Genomic DNA, 16,905 nt, shown 5'->3' with positions numbered 1-16,905 from the left:
CACACATCCCATCATTCAGGTCCCCAAGCCCTTACTTCATCAGAACCAGAACTTGGTCGCCCGCCAAGGAATGCAGATAGACTCAGTTATCCCCACATCCCCTAATTCAGTGTCCTGGGACTATACCGCTGTGAGGATTCTAATGGCCTCCCACAACACTCAGAGGAAAATCCGGGTTCCACACGAACGTCAAGTGAGTCCTCTGATGTCCCTACTCACCACACCCTAGGCTGCCTGTGCTCCAGCCACACTGGCCCTCTGTCTGCTCCCCCAACAAAAGGAGCTTGTTCTCAGGGCCTGAACAATTTTCTTTTCCCCCTGGTGTCCAAGTGACTCCTTTCCTTGAATCTCAGCTCAGATATCACATCCTCCAAGAGACCTTCCAGGAGTGTCCTGTTTTTCTTAGTCAGCCCCCACCCATCCACCCATCCAGTCATTATTCCCATACACTATTTTCTTTACTGGTGGTATAGTGTACCCACTATACAGATTAGCAAACCGAGGCCTGGGAAAAGGAAATAATCTACCCAAAGTCACACAACCAGAAAATCGTTGGCATTCTTAAAGGCTACATCCTGCTCCTTTCCATGGATTCATACTTCTTGTCCCTCCGCAGAGTCAGACCAAAGTTTGACCTACGTCACAGGAGTCTGGCCTTCTGCAGACTCCTGTGTTATCCTCAGCCCCAAACTCCATCAAAGAAACCAAGCATTCTGTCCAAGGAGGTCATGTGCCCCACCCCAGGGCTCCAAAGCTTTCTCATCTGAGCCCTGAAAGGAGGTCCCAGAACATGCCCACTGTATGACTGGGTGGGCAGAGAATCAGGAACCAAGTCCTTGTGCCCTCCCCTGAGTACAGAATTCAGCTGGGCGAGGCCAAAGTGGATATAAAAGGGTTGGTATATATTGAGAGTTAAGAGAAGCAGAAACCACCACAGGAGAGAGAGAAGGGGAGGGAGGGGAAAGGAGAGGGAGAAGGGTGCTGGTGAGGGGCGGGAGGACGGCAGCTGAGGGAGGCACAGGCCTCAACTGGAAGGAGGGAGCAGAAGGGCGGGGCGAGAGGCCCAACCGAGGACAGACTACAAGTCTGACTTCTTCAGCGACTCTCGGTAAGTTTGCAATCCGTTATTCAGACAGGATTTATTTACGGGGAAGCATGGCACTGTGGGAGGGGCATCGTAGACAGGAAGAAACCCTCCACTCAGTTCCTGAGGACAATGGTAGCTGAAGAAGTGACCTTCCAGCCTTTGGTGGGGGGTACAGGAAGGAGTGGGACCATCTAGAGGACTTGTGGTCCCAACGGAGCACACCATGGGAAATGTCCGGTAGCCTCCCCATGGGGTCTTCCACTCTCTCCTGAGATGAAGGGGTGTGGTGCAGGAGAGCTCCCAGGGCTGAGTTCTCTGGGCACTGGAGGGTGGTATGAGGTGGTCTCACCACTCAGACCTCCCCCTCCCACTTCTAGTCCACCTCCCCAAGTGTCCAGAGCCTTAGGTCCACAGTAGGGTGGGGTGAGGACCACAGAGACTCAGTCAGGGGCTGGAGGAAGGGGGGGGGATGACTCACCCATGACTCACCCGGAGAAGAGAGTGCATGAGTCAAGGAGGCCTGTCCTGGGGCAGCCCCTGCTCCTGATGGATTAGAAAGGGGCATCAATTTAAACTTCCATATGGGGACCCATATAGCCCTGGGACAAGGCACTGGGCATGCACCAATGCATTGTCAGTTCTGTCCGTCTGTCCCCTAAGTCCATGTAGGAGAATCTCTAGGCTACTCCAGGAGCACAGGAGCCTCCTGCTCTCCAGGGAAGACTGCTCAGCCTACTCCCCTTCTCCCTCACACCCAGGAGCCTTCCCAAGCCCTCCTCCCTCAGACTCCAGAGTCCTCCCCAGCTTCTTCCCTCAGACCCCAACCCTCTTGCCCAGGATTGAGTGTTCCCACACTCTGCAGGTTTGTCCCTCCTGCTCTGAGCTAGGTGGCTGGCAGCCATGTCGCTCCTCCTGTTAGTGGTCTCTGCCCTCCACATCCTCATTCTCGTCTTGCTTTTTGTGGCCACTTTGGACAAGGTAAGCTTTCAGCCCACTGTGAACCCCAGCTACAGCCCATCTCTTAAGCCTCCGCCTCCCTGCCTGCCTCTGCCTCCCTGCCTCCACCTCCCTCCCTGTGTCCACCTCCCTCCCTGCCTGCCTCCCTTCCTGCTTCCACCTCCCTCTCTGCCTGCCTCCCTGCCTCCACCTCCCTCCCTGCGTCCACTTCTCTCCCTGCCTCCACCTCCCTCCCTTTCTGCCTCCCTGCCTTCCTCCGTGCCTCCACCTCCCTACTCCTACTTCTGGGCCAGTCCTTTCCCCTAGCCTTGCCCACCCTTTTGGCCCACAGGTCCACACCTTCTAGGTGCCTCCATCCCCACTCTCCCTGACTCCGTCCTCCTCTCCTCACCCCCCCTCTGTCCCTCCCAGTCCTGGTGGACCCTCCCAGAGAAGGAGTCCCTGAACCTGTGGTATGACTGCACGTGGAACACCACCACCCAAACATGGGCCTGCAGTAACGTCAGCGAGAATGGTGAGCATACAGCTGAGGGCAGCCAAGGGCCCCGAACAGGCCAGGGTCGGGCTTGGGAACCCAGCCTAGGCTGCCAGCATCTGGGGCTGGCATAGGCAGCCTGTCTGGATGGAAAGGCCACTGCCTCTGTCCTGATGGATCAGAAAGGGTGGAGGCCACATACTACAGGCTTAAGAAATGGGGAGAAAGCTCCCTAAATTCTGAGAAGGTAAGGTAAGGCTTTCCAAAGTTGTAAGGAAATGGAGCGGTGCTGTGCGTGTGAGAGCCGTTCACTGCAGCTGGGGAGAGCAGAAAAGGCCAGAGTTCTAAAGGCATGGAGTTGTCTCCTCCCAAATGTCTAAGGGTGGCAGGTGAGGGTGGGGATGGAGCTCATCAGGGAGGGTTTGTGTGGTCTGTGATCCCTGTGATACATACACCCCTGAAGTTTGCCTGGCAGAGACCAGCAAGCGGGGAAGTGGGGGTGGGCTGTGACCACACTGGGTCTCCCCCTACAGGCTGGCTGAAGGCAGTGCAGGTGCTCATGGTGCTCTCTCTGGTCCTCTGCTGCCTGTCCTTCATCCTCTTCATGTTCCAGCTCTACACCATGCGAAGAGGAGGGCTCTTCTATGCCACTGGCCTCTGCCAGCTTTGCACCAGTAAGCACTTCCCCGAGATCAGGGGATGGGAGTCCACCTCGCCAGGCCCTCCCCCAAGGACAGCCTCAGTGACCCCAGTTCTCAAGAGGTGCCGTGGAGGCCTTGGGACTTTAGAGAAGTAGGTTTTGGTAAATTATTTGGGTTCCAGGAATGGAGGCAGCGAAGAGATACCATGAAAGGAAAGCTCTGAAACCTATCCGCCAACTGCTGTTTCTTGTTCAGGGAGTTCACGTTTTCTCTTCATTCAATATTGGGGATGTAACAAAGGTCTCTGGCATGCCAGACAAGCTCCACACTGGTGGATTCTAGGCATGCACTCTCAACCCTCTTTCTGTTTGGAAAAGGGGCTCACTAAGTCGTCCTGGCTGGGCTTGAGTTGTCCTTCCCCGCCTCCCCCTAGGGAGCTGAGAGTGCAGGTGTGGGCCATCAAGTCAAGGTCCACTTTTTTTTAAAGATTTGTTTATTTATGATGTATAAATGTTCTGTCTGCATGTTTGCTTGCAGACCAGAAGAGGGCACCAGATCTCATTACACATGGTTGTGAGCCTCCATGTGGTTGCTGGGAATTGAACTCAGAACATCTGGAAGAGCAGCCAGTGCTCTTAACCGCTGAGCCATCTCTCCGCCCCCCCCCCATTCACACATACACACACTTTTTTTTAAAGGTCAAATAATTTGAGGTTTGAAGGGTTCAGGGGATGAAGAAAAGGTCACTGAGATTTGAACACACAGCTCTTTTTTTGTTGTTGTTAATTTTTTGGCTCTAGGTGCAAAGGGCTGAGTTAATCATGGTGGTTTGGGACACATCTTCCTGGGTTCCCTGGGAAACTCCGCCCATGTTACCTACTCATGTTTGTATGTTTGGTTCATGGAAAAACTCAAGAAGAATCCCATGGATGGATGGTTGCCACGGCCTATTTCACAGATGGGCATTTGGGGACCACGCTGCAGCAGCTGGGTGCCTTTGGAGGTCTTGCGTACTGCAGAGGGCCCAGGGCAGTGCAGCCGCCCTGCCAGCCTCACACTGTGCTCCCGTTCCCCAGGTGCAGCCGTGTTCTCTGGGGCACTGATCTACGCCATCCACCCTGAGGAGATCCTGGAAAAGTACCCACGTGGGGGCAGCTTCGGCTACTGCTTCGCCCTGGCCTGGGTGGCTTTCCCCCTCGCCCTGGTCAGCGGTATCATCTACATCCACCTGCGGAAACGTGAATGAATGCTGTGTGTCTAGAGAATAAAATCTGTTTAACCACGGTCCTAGCTCGGCTCCCTTCCTCCCTCCCTCGCTAACAGCAGCCCTCCTCTCCAGTCTCAGTCAGAGCTCAACTCCCAGGTTCTCCACCCTGGGACGCCAGCTGGAGCCAGCCTCCTGAGGGCAGTTGACCTAGGTAAGATCAGGATGACCCCGTTCCTCCCTGAAGACCGCATTAGAACTGTCTCAGAGCCCTCTCCCTGCTCCAGTTGTGTGGCCTCTCTCAGGGACCCAGGCTGCTCGCACTTCTGAGCTGGTGATCTCTTCCACATCTTGTCTCTGCCCCAACCACTGAAAGAGTTGTCTCCTACTGCAGACTGTTCTCCCCTCCCTCCCAGAACCCAGCTCTTCCCACACCCACACAGGCCACTGTAGAGTCAATGTAACACCCCCTCTACTCAGGCAGTGGGTACCGCTGGGCCTCCCAGGATTTCACCTGCTTCAGGCTGGGTCCCACTGTGTGCTGAACAGTCTGCACTGCCGCGCCCGGTCTTCTGGAGGTTCAGATTCTTGCAAACAAAGCTTTCCTCCGGCACCAGTGCCTTCTGAGACCCCCATCTGGGACCCCACCACACCCTCTTTCCAGCATTCTGACCACCCGATTTCACCTGCAGCCACACTGACCAGATTTATTAAATATTATTTATTCCTTTGGAAGAAGGTAAAGTGATAAATATTGCACAGTAGGGAGACCCATACCAAAGCGGCTTCTGCAGCAAGGGCTGGTTGGGCCTGAGCTGGAGTGATCTTGAGGTGGAATGCTGCAGGCCCACCGTCTTCTTTGGGCCAGGCAGTTCCCATTGCCTTCAACCAGGACGGATCAGCTGCAGAACAGATGGCTCATCTCACATGGATTCGCAGAATTCCTCCAGGAATTCTGATTGGCTGCCCGTGGTTGAGGTGCCCAGTGTACGCACCCTCCATGTGCCAGGACCAAATGGCTTGCCAGCTGCAGTGGGCCCCGCCCAGGTGCGTGTGGCAACCAGTCCTGTGCAGACTAAACGGAAGATGAAGCAGGGCCTCCAGGCACAGCTTTCACAGCCCGGCCGGGCTCACAGTGGCCAACTCCAGCAGCTGCAATCCAGCAGCTGTGTCAAACCTCCCCAAACTCCGCCCCCTCCACCCGGCCTGGGTGAGGTTCCCGTCAGGGGCGGGGCCGAGAAATAAAATACAAGCTGAGATACATGACTTTGATTGGCTGGCCTCAGGAGGCTGCTTAGCAACTGCCAGCAGCCCTGACTGACTACTCTTTAAGTGCATAGCATAGCAAAACTAATGACTTAGGAGAAATAATGGCCTTGTAGACAACCAAGAGTCCGGGCAGGAGATACAGTTGCCGCGATTGACACCTTGCTATGGAGGAGGCGGAGCTTGGCACCCTGCCAGTACCGGACGTGATTAAGTGGTCAGGATGAGGGGTAGCTACCACCGGGCGCAGCAGCCTGCGGGGCCTCTGGAGTGTCTAGGACCCGTGGGTCAAGTTGTGGCAACTCAGGTGGTGGGAACAAGCCCAAGCTAGGAGTCAGGGCTTGTAGGTGGGCTAGGGCCCGAGATCCATTGAAGGCCACATCACAGCCGGACTGGGCTAGAAGCCAGCTCTCCACTTCAGACTGTAGCCACTTGGAGGTCTCTGCGGGGAAAGACTATGTTCAAGCTGGAGCTAGACAAGACCTGGGCCTGAAGGACACATGGCTGGCTGGCATGGGGCACAGCAGGGAAAGCCGAAGACCAGCAGGTTGGCATGGAGAACAAACAGCAGGGTTGACCTGGGGACAGTGGGGAGGGTCTGGGGACAGTAGGGAGGGTCTGGGGACAGTAGGGAGGGTCTAGGGACAGTGGGGAGGGCCTGGGGACAGTGGGGAGGGTCTGGGGACAGTGGGGAGGGTCTAGGGACAGTGGGGAGGGTCTGGGGACAGTGGGGAGGGTCTAGGGACAGTGGGGAGGGTCTGGGGACAGTGGGGAGGGCCTGGGGACAGTGGGGAGGGTCTGGGGACAGTGGGGAGGGTCTGGGGACAGTGGGGAGGGTCTAGGGACAGTGGGGAGGGTCTGGGGACAGTGGGGAGGGCCTGGGGACAGTGGGGAGGGCCTGGGGACAGTGGGGAGGGTCTAGGGACAGTGGGGAGGGTCTGGGGACAGTGGGGAGGGCCTGCGGAACAGCAGCATTGGCATAGGAGACATTAAGGAGAACCTGGGCAGGGAGGGCCCAGGGGTAGCAGGGAGAGCCTAGGGACAGAAAGGAGGGCTTGAGGGACAGCAAGGAGGAGTTGGGGACCGAAGGGTTGGCATACGGGACAGCGGGGAGGGCCTGGGAGGTAATAGGGAGGCCTAGCAACGGCAGGAGGACCTAGGCATCAGAGAGGGCTTACCTTCAGGGAGGCCTTGGGCGCCCCCTGGGCAGCGGGCTAGAAAGCTGCGAGCCAGCAGGGCCTCCTTGATGTGCTCCTCCTGTGCGCGCAGCGCCAGGGCACTGAGCAGTTCCGAGTTGTTGGATGTGCTGCGGTAGTACAGCATGTGCGCCAGCTCCAGCGCCTGCGCACTTCTACGCTGCCCAAACACCTGTGGGGACACAGGCTTAGAGACAGACCTGCAGGGCTTCCTCAAAACCAGAGTGCCCTGGAGCCTGCGTTGGGGCTGAGGCCAAAATGCACCCCGCTGCCAGTGGTCCACGGCTTTGCTATCTGGCAACATGTTAATGGGTTTGTGCAAAGATATTAAACATGAGTTCTAGCCTAGGCAATTCCAATACCAGTACATCCTTGTCAAGTGTTCTTCCATAGCCCACATGACATGCCTAAGATTTGCTTTATAGTGACCCAGTACAGAGACTGGGGTGTTGTGATACAATCAGAACACTGGGTACAGCCTGGACCCTCCACCCTCCCAGCCCTCTGCCACATTAGCCAGGATGGAAGAGCTCAAGGTAATCCTGGGCCTTTGTGTTGCCTCTGCCATCCCCGACCAGCTTCAAGCCCTTGACTGAGAGTGGTCCCGAGAGCACTGTCTGACTACAAGGTTGGTGCTGCAAGGACCCAGGAAGTCAGTACACGGGACAGACAGCGTAAGGACGGAGCTACTATACCCACCTGTCCCAAGAGTTCAGCCTGAACTGACACAGCTGGGGGCCTCACAACATGGCTGTGTGGATGGACTTCCTAAGAGCGCACACCAACGAGTCTACCCCTGCCTTGGAGTCAGGAATCTGTGCTAAGGGCCACCATGCATGGAACAGTTGGGTCTCCTGTGATCACCGGCCAAGACTGAAGTGCAGGGCTCTCATGGCTAATGGAGCACACCACCCATGCAAACATGCTCCCCCACTACCCAGTCCCTGTTCTGGTAATCCCACCTTCTCTGTGTCACAGGCCACACCCTACCACCATCCTCATCCCTCCTGGCCAGTTTGGCTGTCTCTGGCCCATCCTGCTCCCTGCCTCCTCCCTGGCTTCATCTCCACATCCCCTGCTCAGCTCTGAGCTTCCCTGTACGCTGCTGTGCCCACATGCCCCCTGTCCCCTCAGGCTCTTCAAATGAGCAATACCCCACAGTCTGTTCTTAGAAAACACTGTCCAGAGAGCAGATAAATCCTCAGGCTCCTACAGCCCATGTGCCCACCCGTCTCTACAGCCTGCACCCCGCTGGAGGGACCCACACTCTTACAGCCCATGCGCCCACCCGTCTCTACAGCCTGCACCCCACTGGAGAGACCTACACTCCTACAACCCATGCACCCACCCGTCTCTACAGCCTGCACCCCGCTGGAGGGACCTACACTTCTCTGCAACCTCCGGGTTGCTCCTGTCCTGCTCTGCACAGCAAAGGCAGCATAGGGTAGGGTGTCCAGAGACCCATCGGGGTTGATGGCCTCTGGGCAAGGGACAAGGAATGCACAGGGGTGGCCAGCCCAGTGAGAGAGAATAATTAGTCAGAGGGGACGGCACACACAGGTGCAGAGTTTGGGAAGCAGGAGAGGTCAGGTGTCACAAACATACAAAGAGAAGGAACTGGGGTGCAGGTTAGAGTGTTGAAGGATTGTAACCAACCATGAGGTTCGCTGAACAGTACGCTCACTAGACAGTGAGAAGGAATGGCAGCCCTGCAAAGAGCAGATTTCGGAGACGTTGGCCGTAGCAGCCAGTGAGAACCATTGCTTCAGGCCCAGCTGGCCAGAGACTCAAGGTGGAGACAAAGGGTCTGTATCCTGCTCCAAGGCAGGAGCTGAGAAGCCAGGCAGAGAGCATAAGGTTCCACAGAGGTAGAGACAGGAAAGGACCAGGACAGGGGCCTGTGGTACAGCAGACACAGGGACACTAAAGCCCAGAAGGAATGAATAATTAGGGATAGAGATAGATGGCTGGGATTTCTGGTGGGAGGCCATGGCTGGGGCCCAGTGGAGTATGAATAAACAGGTAATCAGAGTACCAGAACTGGATAAACTGGGCCCTTCCACTCCTTTAAGGCCCGCTGAGGAGTGACAGTGTCTTCTCCCCACAACACTGGAATGCCCTCACTGGGCTGACCCCTGCTCTCAGTCACCCCTTTCATTGCAGCTCCTCTCTGTTTGGGTTTTTTGGTTTTCGAGACAGGGTTGAGATCTCTGTAGCTTTGGAGTCTGTAGACCAGGCTGGCCTCAAACTCACAGAAATCCACCTGCCTCTGCCTCCCGAGTGCAGGGATTAAAGGTGTGCACCACCACCGCCTGGCTCCTCCCTGCTTTTAACCTGTGTCCCCTGTGAACGTGATGAGAAGCCTAGACGTGTGCCCATGGGCCACCCTGGCCATGCTGGGCCTTGTCTAAAACCCTGCTACACACCCCTCTCCCTGCTTCCCCTTGTGGCCCAGATGGCCTGGCCATCATTTGCAGGACTGAAAACTGCTGACAGCAACTTGAGAACTAAGGAGCTGGCAGGTAGATGACGGAATGCCGAGCTCACAGCAAGCTGCACTCCTGGCGCACTGTAACCCGGAAGAACTGAGAAACGCCACCCTTCTCACCCATCTCAGCCAACAGGGCATGCAATGGCAAGGAGAACCCAAGTTGGGTTCTTTTTTTTTTTTCTTTAAGACTTACTTATTAATTATGTATACAGGGTTCTTCCTGCATGTATGCCTTCAGGCCAGAAGAGGGCACCAGATCTCATTACTGGTTGTGAGCCACCATGTGGTTGCTGGGAATTGAACTCAGGACCTCTGGAAGAGTCAGTGCTCTTAACCTCTGAGCCATCTCTCCAGCCCCCAAGTTGGGTTCTTGAATCCTAGCTCCTGAGCAACGCCTCTCTGAGGAGGCCCTGAACTCCACGCTGCAGCTCAGCAAGGAAGGTTATTAAATATGCAACTTCCTGGCCCAGACCCTGAGTTTCCAAACCCATCTTTTGGGGCTCTCTTACTGATCACAGTAGCCCTCCAGGAAGGAAACGTGGAAAACAAAGAGTCCCATTGTGGGAACCATAATCACCTCAGCAGTGACCCTGGACAGTACTTCCTGAACTGTGGCAGGCTCACACTGATCCTGCCATCTCTGTCCATCCCTGTCCAACCCGTCCACCCTTCGCCAGCAGGCCCTGGCACCATTCTCACCGTGCAGAGAGAAGTCAAGCGACTGACTGAAGACCGCACAGCTGCGGGACAGCAGCCACATCCAGATCCAGTCAGGCAGACTCAGAAGTACACACCTTTGCTCTGCTCTTAAACTGAGGCACAGGGGGTAGGAGCCCTGTCTGGGGTGAAGGGTGCTGGTGAATGAAGTAAGGAGGATGTAAGGGCACCGGGCACCAGGAACAGGTTGTGGAATAACGGAAAGTACTGGGGGGCCTGGCCGGGCAGTTCAAGCAGCAGGGACCCAAGGGTGCTCACCTTGGAGGCCCTCAGGCCCATGAAGGCAGCAAAGAGCAGTAGCAGCAGGGAGGTGGCCATCTTGAGGTCAGACAGTATCACCATGCCCACATTGACGAAGAACACAACTCCCGAGACCACCAGCATCAGGTTGAGCATGGCGCGCTGCAGCATGGGCGTGCGCACCTTCAGTTCCGGCAGCAGCTGCTCTAAGCCCTCCAGCGGGGTATCCTTGAAGCTCTTCAGAACCAGGTGCCCTCGTTTAGTACGCGCTGCCAGCACCACACGCTTGAAATATCTCCTGAGGGCCAGAGAGGAGGGGGTGAGTGCAGGGTGAGGGGTGTTAGGGCCAGAGCGTCTCACCTTGTGATGGCAACTCCTGGTTGTCACCTTGACCACATCTGGAATCAACTAAAACCCACGCTGTCGGGCACTCCTGTGAGGGCGTGCTTGACTGGATTGTTGAGGTGGGCAAATCTACCCTAAACTTGGCAATCACACTCTAGTGACAGCCTGTATAGAAGGCCTAGGGTTTGGGGGTGCACACGTTTGATTCCAGCTCTCAGTAGGCAGAGGCAGACAGATATTCTGAGTTTGAGGCCAGCCTGGTCTACATAGGGAGTTCCAGGCCAGTCAGAGCAACATAAGGGGAGACCATGTCTCAGAACAAATAAATAAAGGGGCAGGAAAAAGGAGGCTTCTGCTTGCTGCCTGCCTGCTCTCACTCCCACTGGCAAACTCATTCCTGGGTTAGGACTAACTTCAGGGTTCCTCAGCAGCTCTCCAGAAACCTCCATGACTGAACAAACACTGGATTCTTACCCTTCCCATCATGAGGCAGCCATGATTGGACTACCCTGACCACAGCCTGAAAGCCAGTCTAACAGATCATTATATACATGACTTATTATATATATGCACACACACACACACATATAATCAGCTCTGACTGATACACACCTAAAACTCCATGTCTCCATGCTATATGGCCTTTAGAAAGCTACTTAATCATAAGGAGTCGGAAGCAGATCACACGTTCAGCCATGGAGGGCGGTCACTTTGTATTCTTATTGGACCAGAGCATGGCTGTGCCACTTCTTCGGGATGTGGCCTCCCCTCTCTGGCCCTCAGTTTTCCTCATCTGGAAAATGGAGATGACTGGCCTCCCCTACTCTTCCTCTAGAGACAGTAGTTCACACTTCCTCTTGGGAAGAAAAGGCTGCATTCTGACAATCATACCTCCCATTTCCGGACTTCTCCCTGACCAAAGACACCAAAGCCAGACACTGACTTATCATCCCCTCTCAACTCAAACCTTGCTCCCCTTTGCTGCAACTGGGGAACAAGGGCCTCCTCACCTCTCCACAGGGGGCAACTTTCTGAAGAAGCCACGTTTGGAGCCCACACTGGACATGTGGGGCATCTGCCCAACTCTCTGCCCCAAGGCCCAGAACTGCATGTAGATATACTGATCCAAATTTATTGTCACCTGCCGAGGGGGAAAAAGGAAGCAGAGGTAGCTGAACATGAGCCGAGTGTTAAGGGCGGGGTGCCAGCATACACATCCTACCCAGAAATGGAGCCTGCCTTCTGTTGCTGAACATGCAGTATGTAGGTAAGGGAGTCGTGCATGGTCCATGTTGTACATTGCATAGGGTTGGGGCTGCACACAAGAAACTGCTTAGAATCTACGACAGCACTGGCTTTAAGAGTTTCCATTTATGAAGCAACTACAAAGACAAGACATCGTCACTTAAACCATGTCCCACCGCCACTGGCAGATCACATCCTAAAATATGACAGAATATGTCTAGAAAAAATACAGTTTAAAGTTCTCTAAAATGTAGAACTGGAAGATTTTAGTATTTCTTCACCTTTGCTGACTTTATAGAAGGGAAGACAGAGAGGTTTTTTGATTGTTATTGTTTGGTGCATTGAGACAGGGTTTCACTATATAGTCAAGACTGGCCTGGAACTCACTCTGTAGACCAGGCTGAGCTCCAACTCTCAGAGGCCCACCTGCCTCTGCCTTCCACAGGCTGGGATTAAAAGTGTGTACCACCACACCAGCCTATGAATTTTTTTAAGTTTTATTTTTATTTTATATGTACAGGTGTTTGGTCTTCACGTATGTAAGTGCACTGCAGGCATGCCTGGTGCCCACCTGAAAGGCCAGAAAAGGTGCTGGGTCTCCCAGAGCTGAATCACAGGCAGCTGTAAGAGGCTATGTGGGTGGGGGGAGCAGACCCTGGGTCCTCAGCAAGAGCAACAAGTGTCATCTCTCCAGCCCACGGAATGAGCTTTACACTGTTTACCACAGAACTGTCAGGTGGCAGCACCGCACCTGGCCAAGACCCTCATCTGATAACCCGTTCCCGGCAGAGGACCAAAGTGGCTGGGGAAGAGGGGTGCTTTCTCTAGGTAAGAAAACATGGCTCCTCTGGGGACAGGTACCTGGACCTCATCCTGAGGGTGATGGACGACAAGTGCGTAGGCCAGGGCATCTTCAGAGAGTGCAGAGAAGTTGGCCTGGGCCAGCAGGGGCTTCAGAGCCTGGAGCACATCCTTCTCACTGGACAGACGCTGGGGATCAGAAAGGGATGGCTGGTCCAGGGTCTCCCTGTCAGGGTTGATGGGGTCATACAAGGCCTGAGGGGAGACAACAGGAAAAACAGGGAGGTTACAACACAGGGATATGGACCCTGGGGCCTGGGGAAGCCCAGAGCTCGGTGTGCTATGCTCTCTTCCAAGAGAGAGTGTTACCCTGCCACACACACCTAAAACACTGTGCAGCTGGATGCGGCGGCGTGCACATCTTTAATCCCAGCACTTGGGAGGCAGACTCAAGTTGATCTCTGTGAGTTAAAGCCCAGCATGGCCTACATAAAGAGTTCCAGGTTAGCCACTGCAACATAGTGAGAACCCTGTTTCAAAACAAAAAGCAACCTTGTCTCGAAAAACAAAAACAAACAAAAAACAAAAACAAAAAACAATAAAACATTGTGCGGACAAGCTCACCCACTTCTCCGGCTTCCTTCTGAGGTCTGCCCTGAGTGCGTCTCTCCTCCTCCCAAGCAGCTGCAGGAGGCCGGACTGCCAGGTGGAGAGCAACCTCCCAGCCGCCCAGGGCGAGGGCACATGGAGGGACTGAATGGAGGTGACAGCTGCCCCGTGAACTTCTACGCCTACTTGTTGGGCAAGCCTCAAACCCTACGTGGCCTGATGAACTATGAGTGCTTTAAAATTTGTACATTAGGGCACTGGGCCTCCTGTACTTTGGCTGGAGAATCCTTGAAGAAGAGGACTGGGAGAGGTATTGGCTAAGCATGGTGGGATACACTGTCATCCCAGTGCTCAGGAGACTAACACACAAGTGAGCCTGAGTGAGCCTGGGCTGTCGAAAGACTCTGTCAGAACGAAACCTGGCAGGCTGTGGAAGGCACGGCCATCCCAGCAGCAGCAGAGGCCCAGCCAGAAGTGTGTCTGAGGTGGGCAAGGTGATCGGTTGATCGAAAGCTGCCTACATGCCTCCAGTCCTCCCACAGGGACCATGTCCTCAGAGGCTCCAGACCACGCACAGCCCACCATGCCAAGCCTGCAGAAGGTCTCATCCTGTGCAGTCCCAAGCTTCTGCTTCTTCCCTGCCTTTCTCAGAAACCCCAACAGAGCTCCCAGCATCCCAGGCCTGCCTGGTGTGGCCCAGCACAATGTGGTTTGGATGGCACCTGCCTCCAGGATAGTGAGGAAAGTAAATGCTTTCCCAGGTCTCCCCCACATCCCCTCCCATGGCTGTACCTGCTAACCTCCCTGATATGATTTAAAAAAAAAAAAAAAGATAACATAATCTGGACCTTGTGCCAGGGCCTGTCTTCCCATCTTCTAAAGAAGAAGAAGCAAGAACAGGGAAAGCTCAAAGCCAGCTTGGGTAACTTAGCAATATCCTGTCTCAAAAATGAATGAAAGAGGCCAAGTGGTGGTGGCACATGCTTCTAATCCCAGCACTCAGGAGGTGAAGGCAGGCAGACCTCTGTGAGTTCAAGGCCAGCCTAGTCTATAGAGCTACAGAGTAACCCTGTCTCGAAAGACAAGAAAGAAAAAAAGAAAGAGAGAGAGAGAGAAGGGAAGGAGGGAGGGAGGGAGGGAGGGAGGGAGGGAGGGAGGGAGGAAGGAAGGAAGGAAGGAAGGAAGGAAGGAAGGAAGGAAGGAAGGAAGGAAGGAAGGAAGGAAGAGGCTTCTGATAAAGTTCATGGTAGAAAACTTGCCTAGAATCCCCTGTTGAGGTTTTGGGGTGTGGCTCAGCAACCTGGGTCCCAGCATGGCAAAAATATTTAAAAGAACAAAGCAAAACAGACACTTCCAGCAGATCACACGGGTCAGTAACATGGAAGGAATTGTTTGTCCCAGGGCCCCACAGGACTCCCTGCCTCTAGAACCCTGTATAGGATCTGTGTGTACAGCTGAGCCTGTGCACTAACTAGTGCCAACACCCCATCAGGACCTCACACTGCTGCAGCCCAACATGCCATCAAAATGGCCACTCTTCCTTCCCTCCCCAAGATGTCCCACCTGGTTCTAGACATGCCAGCCTGTCACTTCCAGTCGTCCCCCCGAGCACTCCCCTCCCAGGATACTTCATCTGCAGGCTCCCTCCTATCATCACCCCATATTCAATTCCTGATTCCACACACTGAACCCCATCTCTCCTGACCCCTCCACTCCCAGCTGAGGCTTCCGTTTACCTATGGGCTCTCCCCACGTAAAGCTAACGCAAAGCCTCGCCTCACAGCTTTCCACTGAATTGGAAATGAAAGGTGAATCTTTTTTAGGAGCCCCTCAAATCTGCCCTAGCCCCCCACATCTTCTGTACTGAAACCACCCCCAACCCTCTGGGGGTGGGGGAAGATGAGGGAGAATCGCAGCTGCCAGCCTATCTGGTCCCAAACAGTGTGACTTGCCTTGGAGGGAAGTGGAACCCAGCCCACAACTGAGGGACACAGGGTCTCAGGGTATCAGAACAATCTCTGAGCAGGTATCCCAGGGTGTCTGATGTCTTTTTCTGATTTCTGTGGGTACCAGGCCTGCATGTGGTACACATACATACATGTAGGCAAAGTATTCATACATATAAAATAAATCTTAAAAAATTAAAACAAACAAGCAAAGACAAATGGGAAGCTCGTGGTGGTTAGATCTACATTGCGGGTGGGTACAGTGAACTGGGGAAAGCATGTCTGTGCTGGACAGCGACTCATGAGGAGGAGTAAATAGGGAAAGCAGTGAGCAGGGAGGCAGGGAGAAGGGAGAAAAGGAACATGGGGAGGAGGCGCATCAGGCCATGCGCCATGCCTAGGTGTCCACCTTAAAGCTGTCAGAGGAGAACCTGGCTGTGGCGAAGCCTGAAGGATACAGCCCCTCCCCTCATCGTCATCCTCATCTTCTAAGGATGCAGCTTCAGTCCCAGCCATGCAATCCTTCAAGGTCCTTCTGGGCATCTGAGGATGTGGTCCGTGGCCAACTTTGCTTGAGTCCTGGGCTGGCCTCCCCATCTGGATGGTCTCAAGACCTTACTGGGCCCTGCAGCCAGCTCACTCTCTCACTCTGCTGTGACATCTCAGCGAAGGACGGAAAGGGCAAACGGAAATCCTGCACATGTTTCTGTTATGCTCGAAGCAGGTTGGAGGCACATTTCCAGCATGTGAAAATGGGACCACTGTCATCCTTGGGTACAGATGTGGGACTGAGCTATGGACCCAGATCTGCCACTTACTTACAAAAGCCCTTTAGTGCTTGGGAGGCTGAGGCAGGAGGATTGTGCATTTGTGGATCTGAGGCCAGCGTGGGCTACCAATGAGACCACACCTCAATAAATAAATAAATAAAGCCCTGGCAAGGTTTCCATTGTCGTTGGGAAGCAGAATCATACACCCGTAAGGCCGTACAAAACTTGCATGTAATACTGGTGTGTTTGTTTCCACCTTGACATGGGTGCTGGGGCTGGAACCGAGGGCATCAGGCTTGCATGGCAAGAACTTTCACCTGCTGAATCACCTCAATAGCCACGATGGAGCTTTTGAGGAACAAGTTTTACTTTATTACATAAGTTTTAAGATTTATTTTTCTTCTAACTATGCATGTGTGTTTACTGTGAAGCCAGAGGAAGGCATTGGCTCCCAGGTGCTGCAGTCACGGGTGGTTATGAGTCACCTGATGTGAGTGCTAGGAACCAAAGGGGCCTCTGGAAAAGCAGCGCGTGCTCTAAAGCACTGAGCCGTCCGTCTCTCCAGCCTGTATGTGTGCACATATATAACACACAGCACCACACAGGTGTGAAAGTCAAAGGATAACTTGAAGGAGTTGGTTCTCTCCGTCCACCATGTGCATTCCAGGGACCAAATTCAGGTCATCAGACTTAGTGGCAAGCACCCTTATGTTGGGAATTAGGTCTGTACGATAGATAACCAGACCAGCTCAAGAATAACAGTTATACTTTAATAGTTGAAAAGGGAAAACTCACACTACAAGAGTGGGAGGTCCGACGTCCTATATGTCCGGTGGGCACCGCACAGAGAGAGAGGGGGGCGCACCTGGATCACCCAGTATTTCTACTTGGGCCCCAGGTAGCCACACCCTAATT

At 54.2% G+C, this 16,905-nt stretch overlaps 2 protein-coding genes across 2 annotated transcripts in view; one reads left to right on the top strand and one right to left on the bottom strand.

Moving 5' to 3' along the window:
* The first annotated feature begins 932 nt into the window (after positions 1-932).
* Positions 933-4,439, top strand: Emp3 (epithelial membrane protein 3). The gene is made up of 5 exons (XM_057761070.1): positions 933-1,108; positions 1,950-2,065; positions 2,456-2,558; positions 3,053-3,193; positions 4,237-4,439. Exons 2-5 carry the CDS (start codon positions 1,988-1,990, stop codon positions 4,404-4,406), a joined length of 492 nt encoding a protein of 163 aa, XP_057617053.1. The 5' UTR covers positions 933-1,108; positions 1,950-1,987; the 3' UTR covers positions 4,407-4,439.
* Positions 4,440-5,085: 646 nt separating this feature from the next.
* The window catches only part of Tmem143 (transmembrane protein 143), a 16,822-nt gene continuing 5,002 nt past the window's right edge, over positions 5,086-16,905 (bottom strand). The window contains exons 4-8 of the mRNA XM_057761110.1: positions 12,726-12,920; positions 11,630-11,760; positions 10,293-10,572; positions 6,809-6,998; positions 5,086-6,072 (exon numbers count right to left, since the gene is read on the bottom strand). Of these exons, the coding sequence (XP_057617093.1) occupies positions 5,849-6,072; positions 6,809-6,998; positions 10,293-10,572; positions 11,630-11,760; positions 12,726-12,920 (1,020 nt within the window). The 3' untranslated portion in view covers positions 5,086-5,848. The remainder of the gene's footprint in view (positions 6,073-6,808; positions 6,999-10,292; positions 10,573-11,629; positions 11,761-12,725; positions 12,921-16,905) is intronic.

The sequence above is a fragment of the Chionomys nivalis genome (assembly GCF_950005125.1).
Source record: "Chionomys nivalis chromosome 23 unlocalized genomic scaffold, mChiNiv1.1 SUPER_23_unloc_1, whole genome shotgun sequence".
NCBI lineage: Eukaryota > Metazoa > Chordata > Mammalia > Rodentia > Cricetidae > Chionomys > Chionomys nivalis.
This window is presented reverse-complemented; position numbering and strand designations above follow the sequence as displayed.

Coding starts and splice junctions, on each gene's coding strand:
- Emp3 (XM_057761070.1), top strand. CDS start 1,988: ATGTCGCTCCTCCTGTTAGTGGTCTCTGCCCTCCACATCCTCATTCTC. Junction 2,066..2,455: donor TTGTGGCCACTTTGGACAAG/GTAAGCTTTCAG, acceptor TGTCCCTCCCAG/TCCTGGTGGACCCTCCCAGA. Junction 2,559..3,052: donor CAGTAACGTCAGCGAGAATG/GTGAGCATACAG, acceptor CTCCCCCTACAG/GCTGGCTGAAGGCAGTGCAG.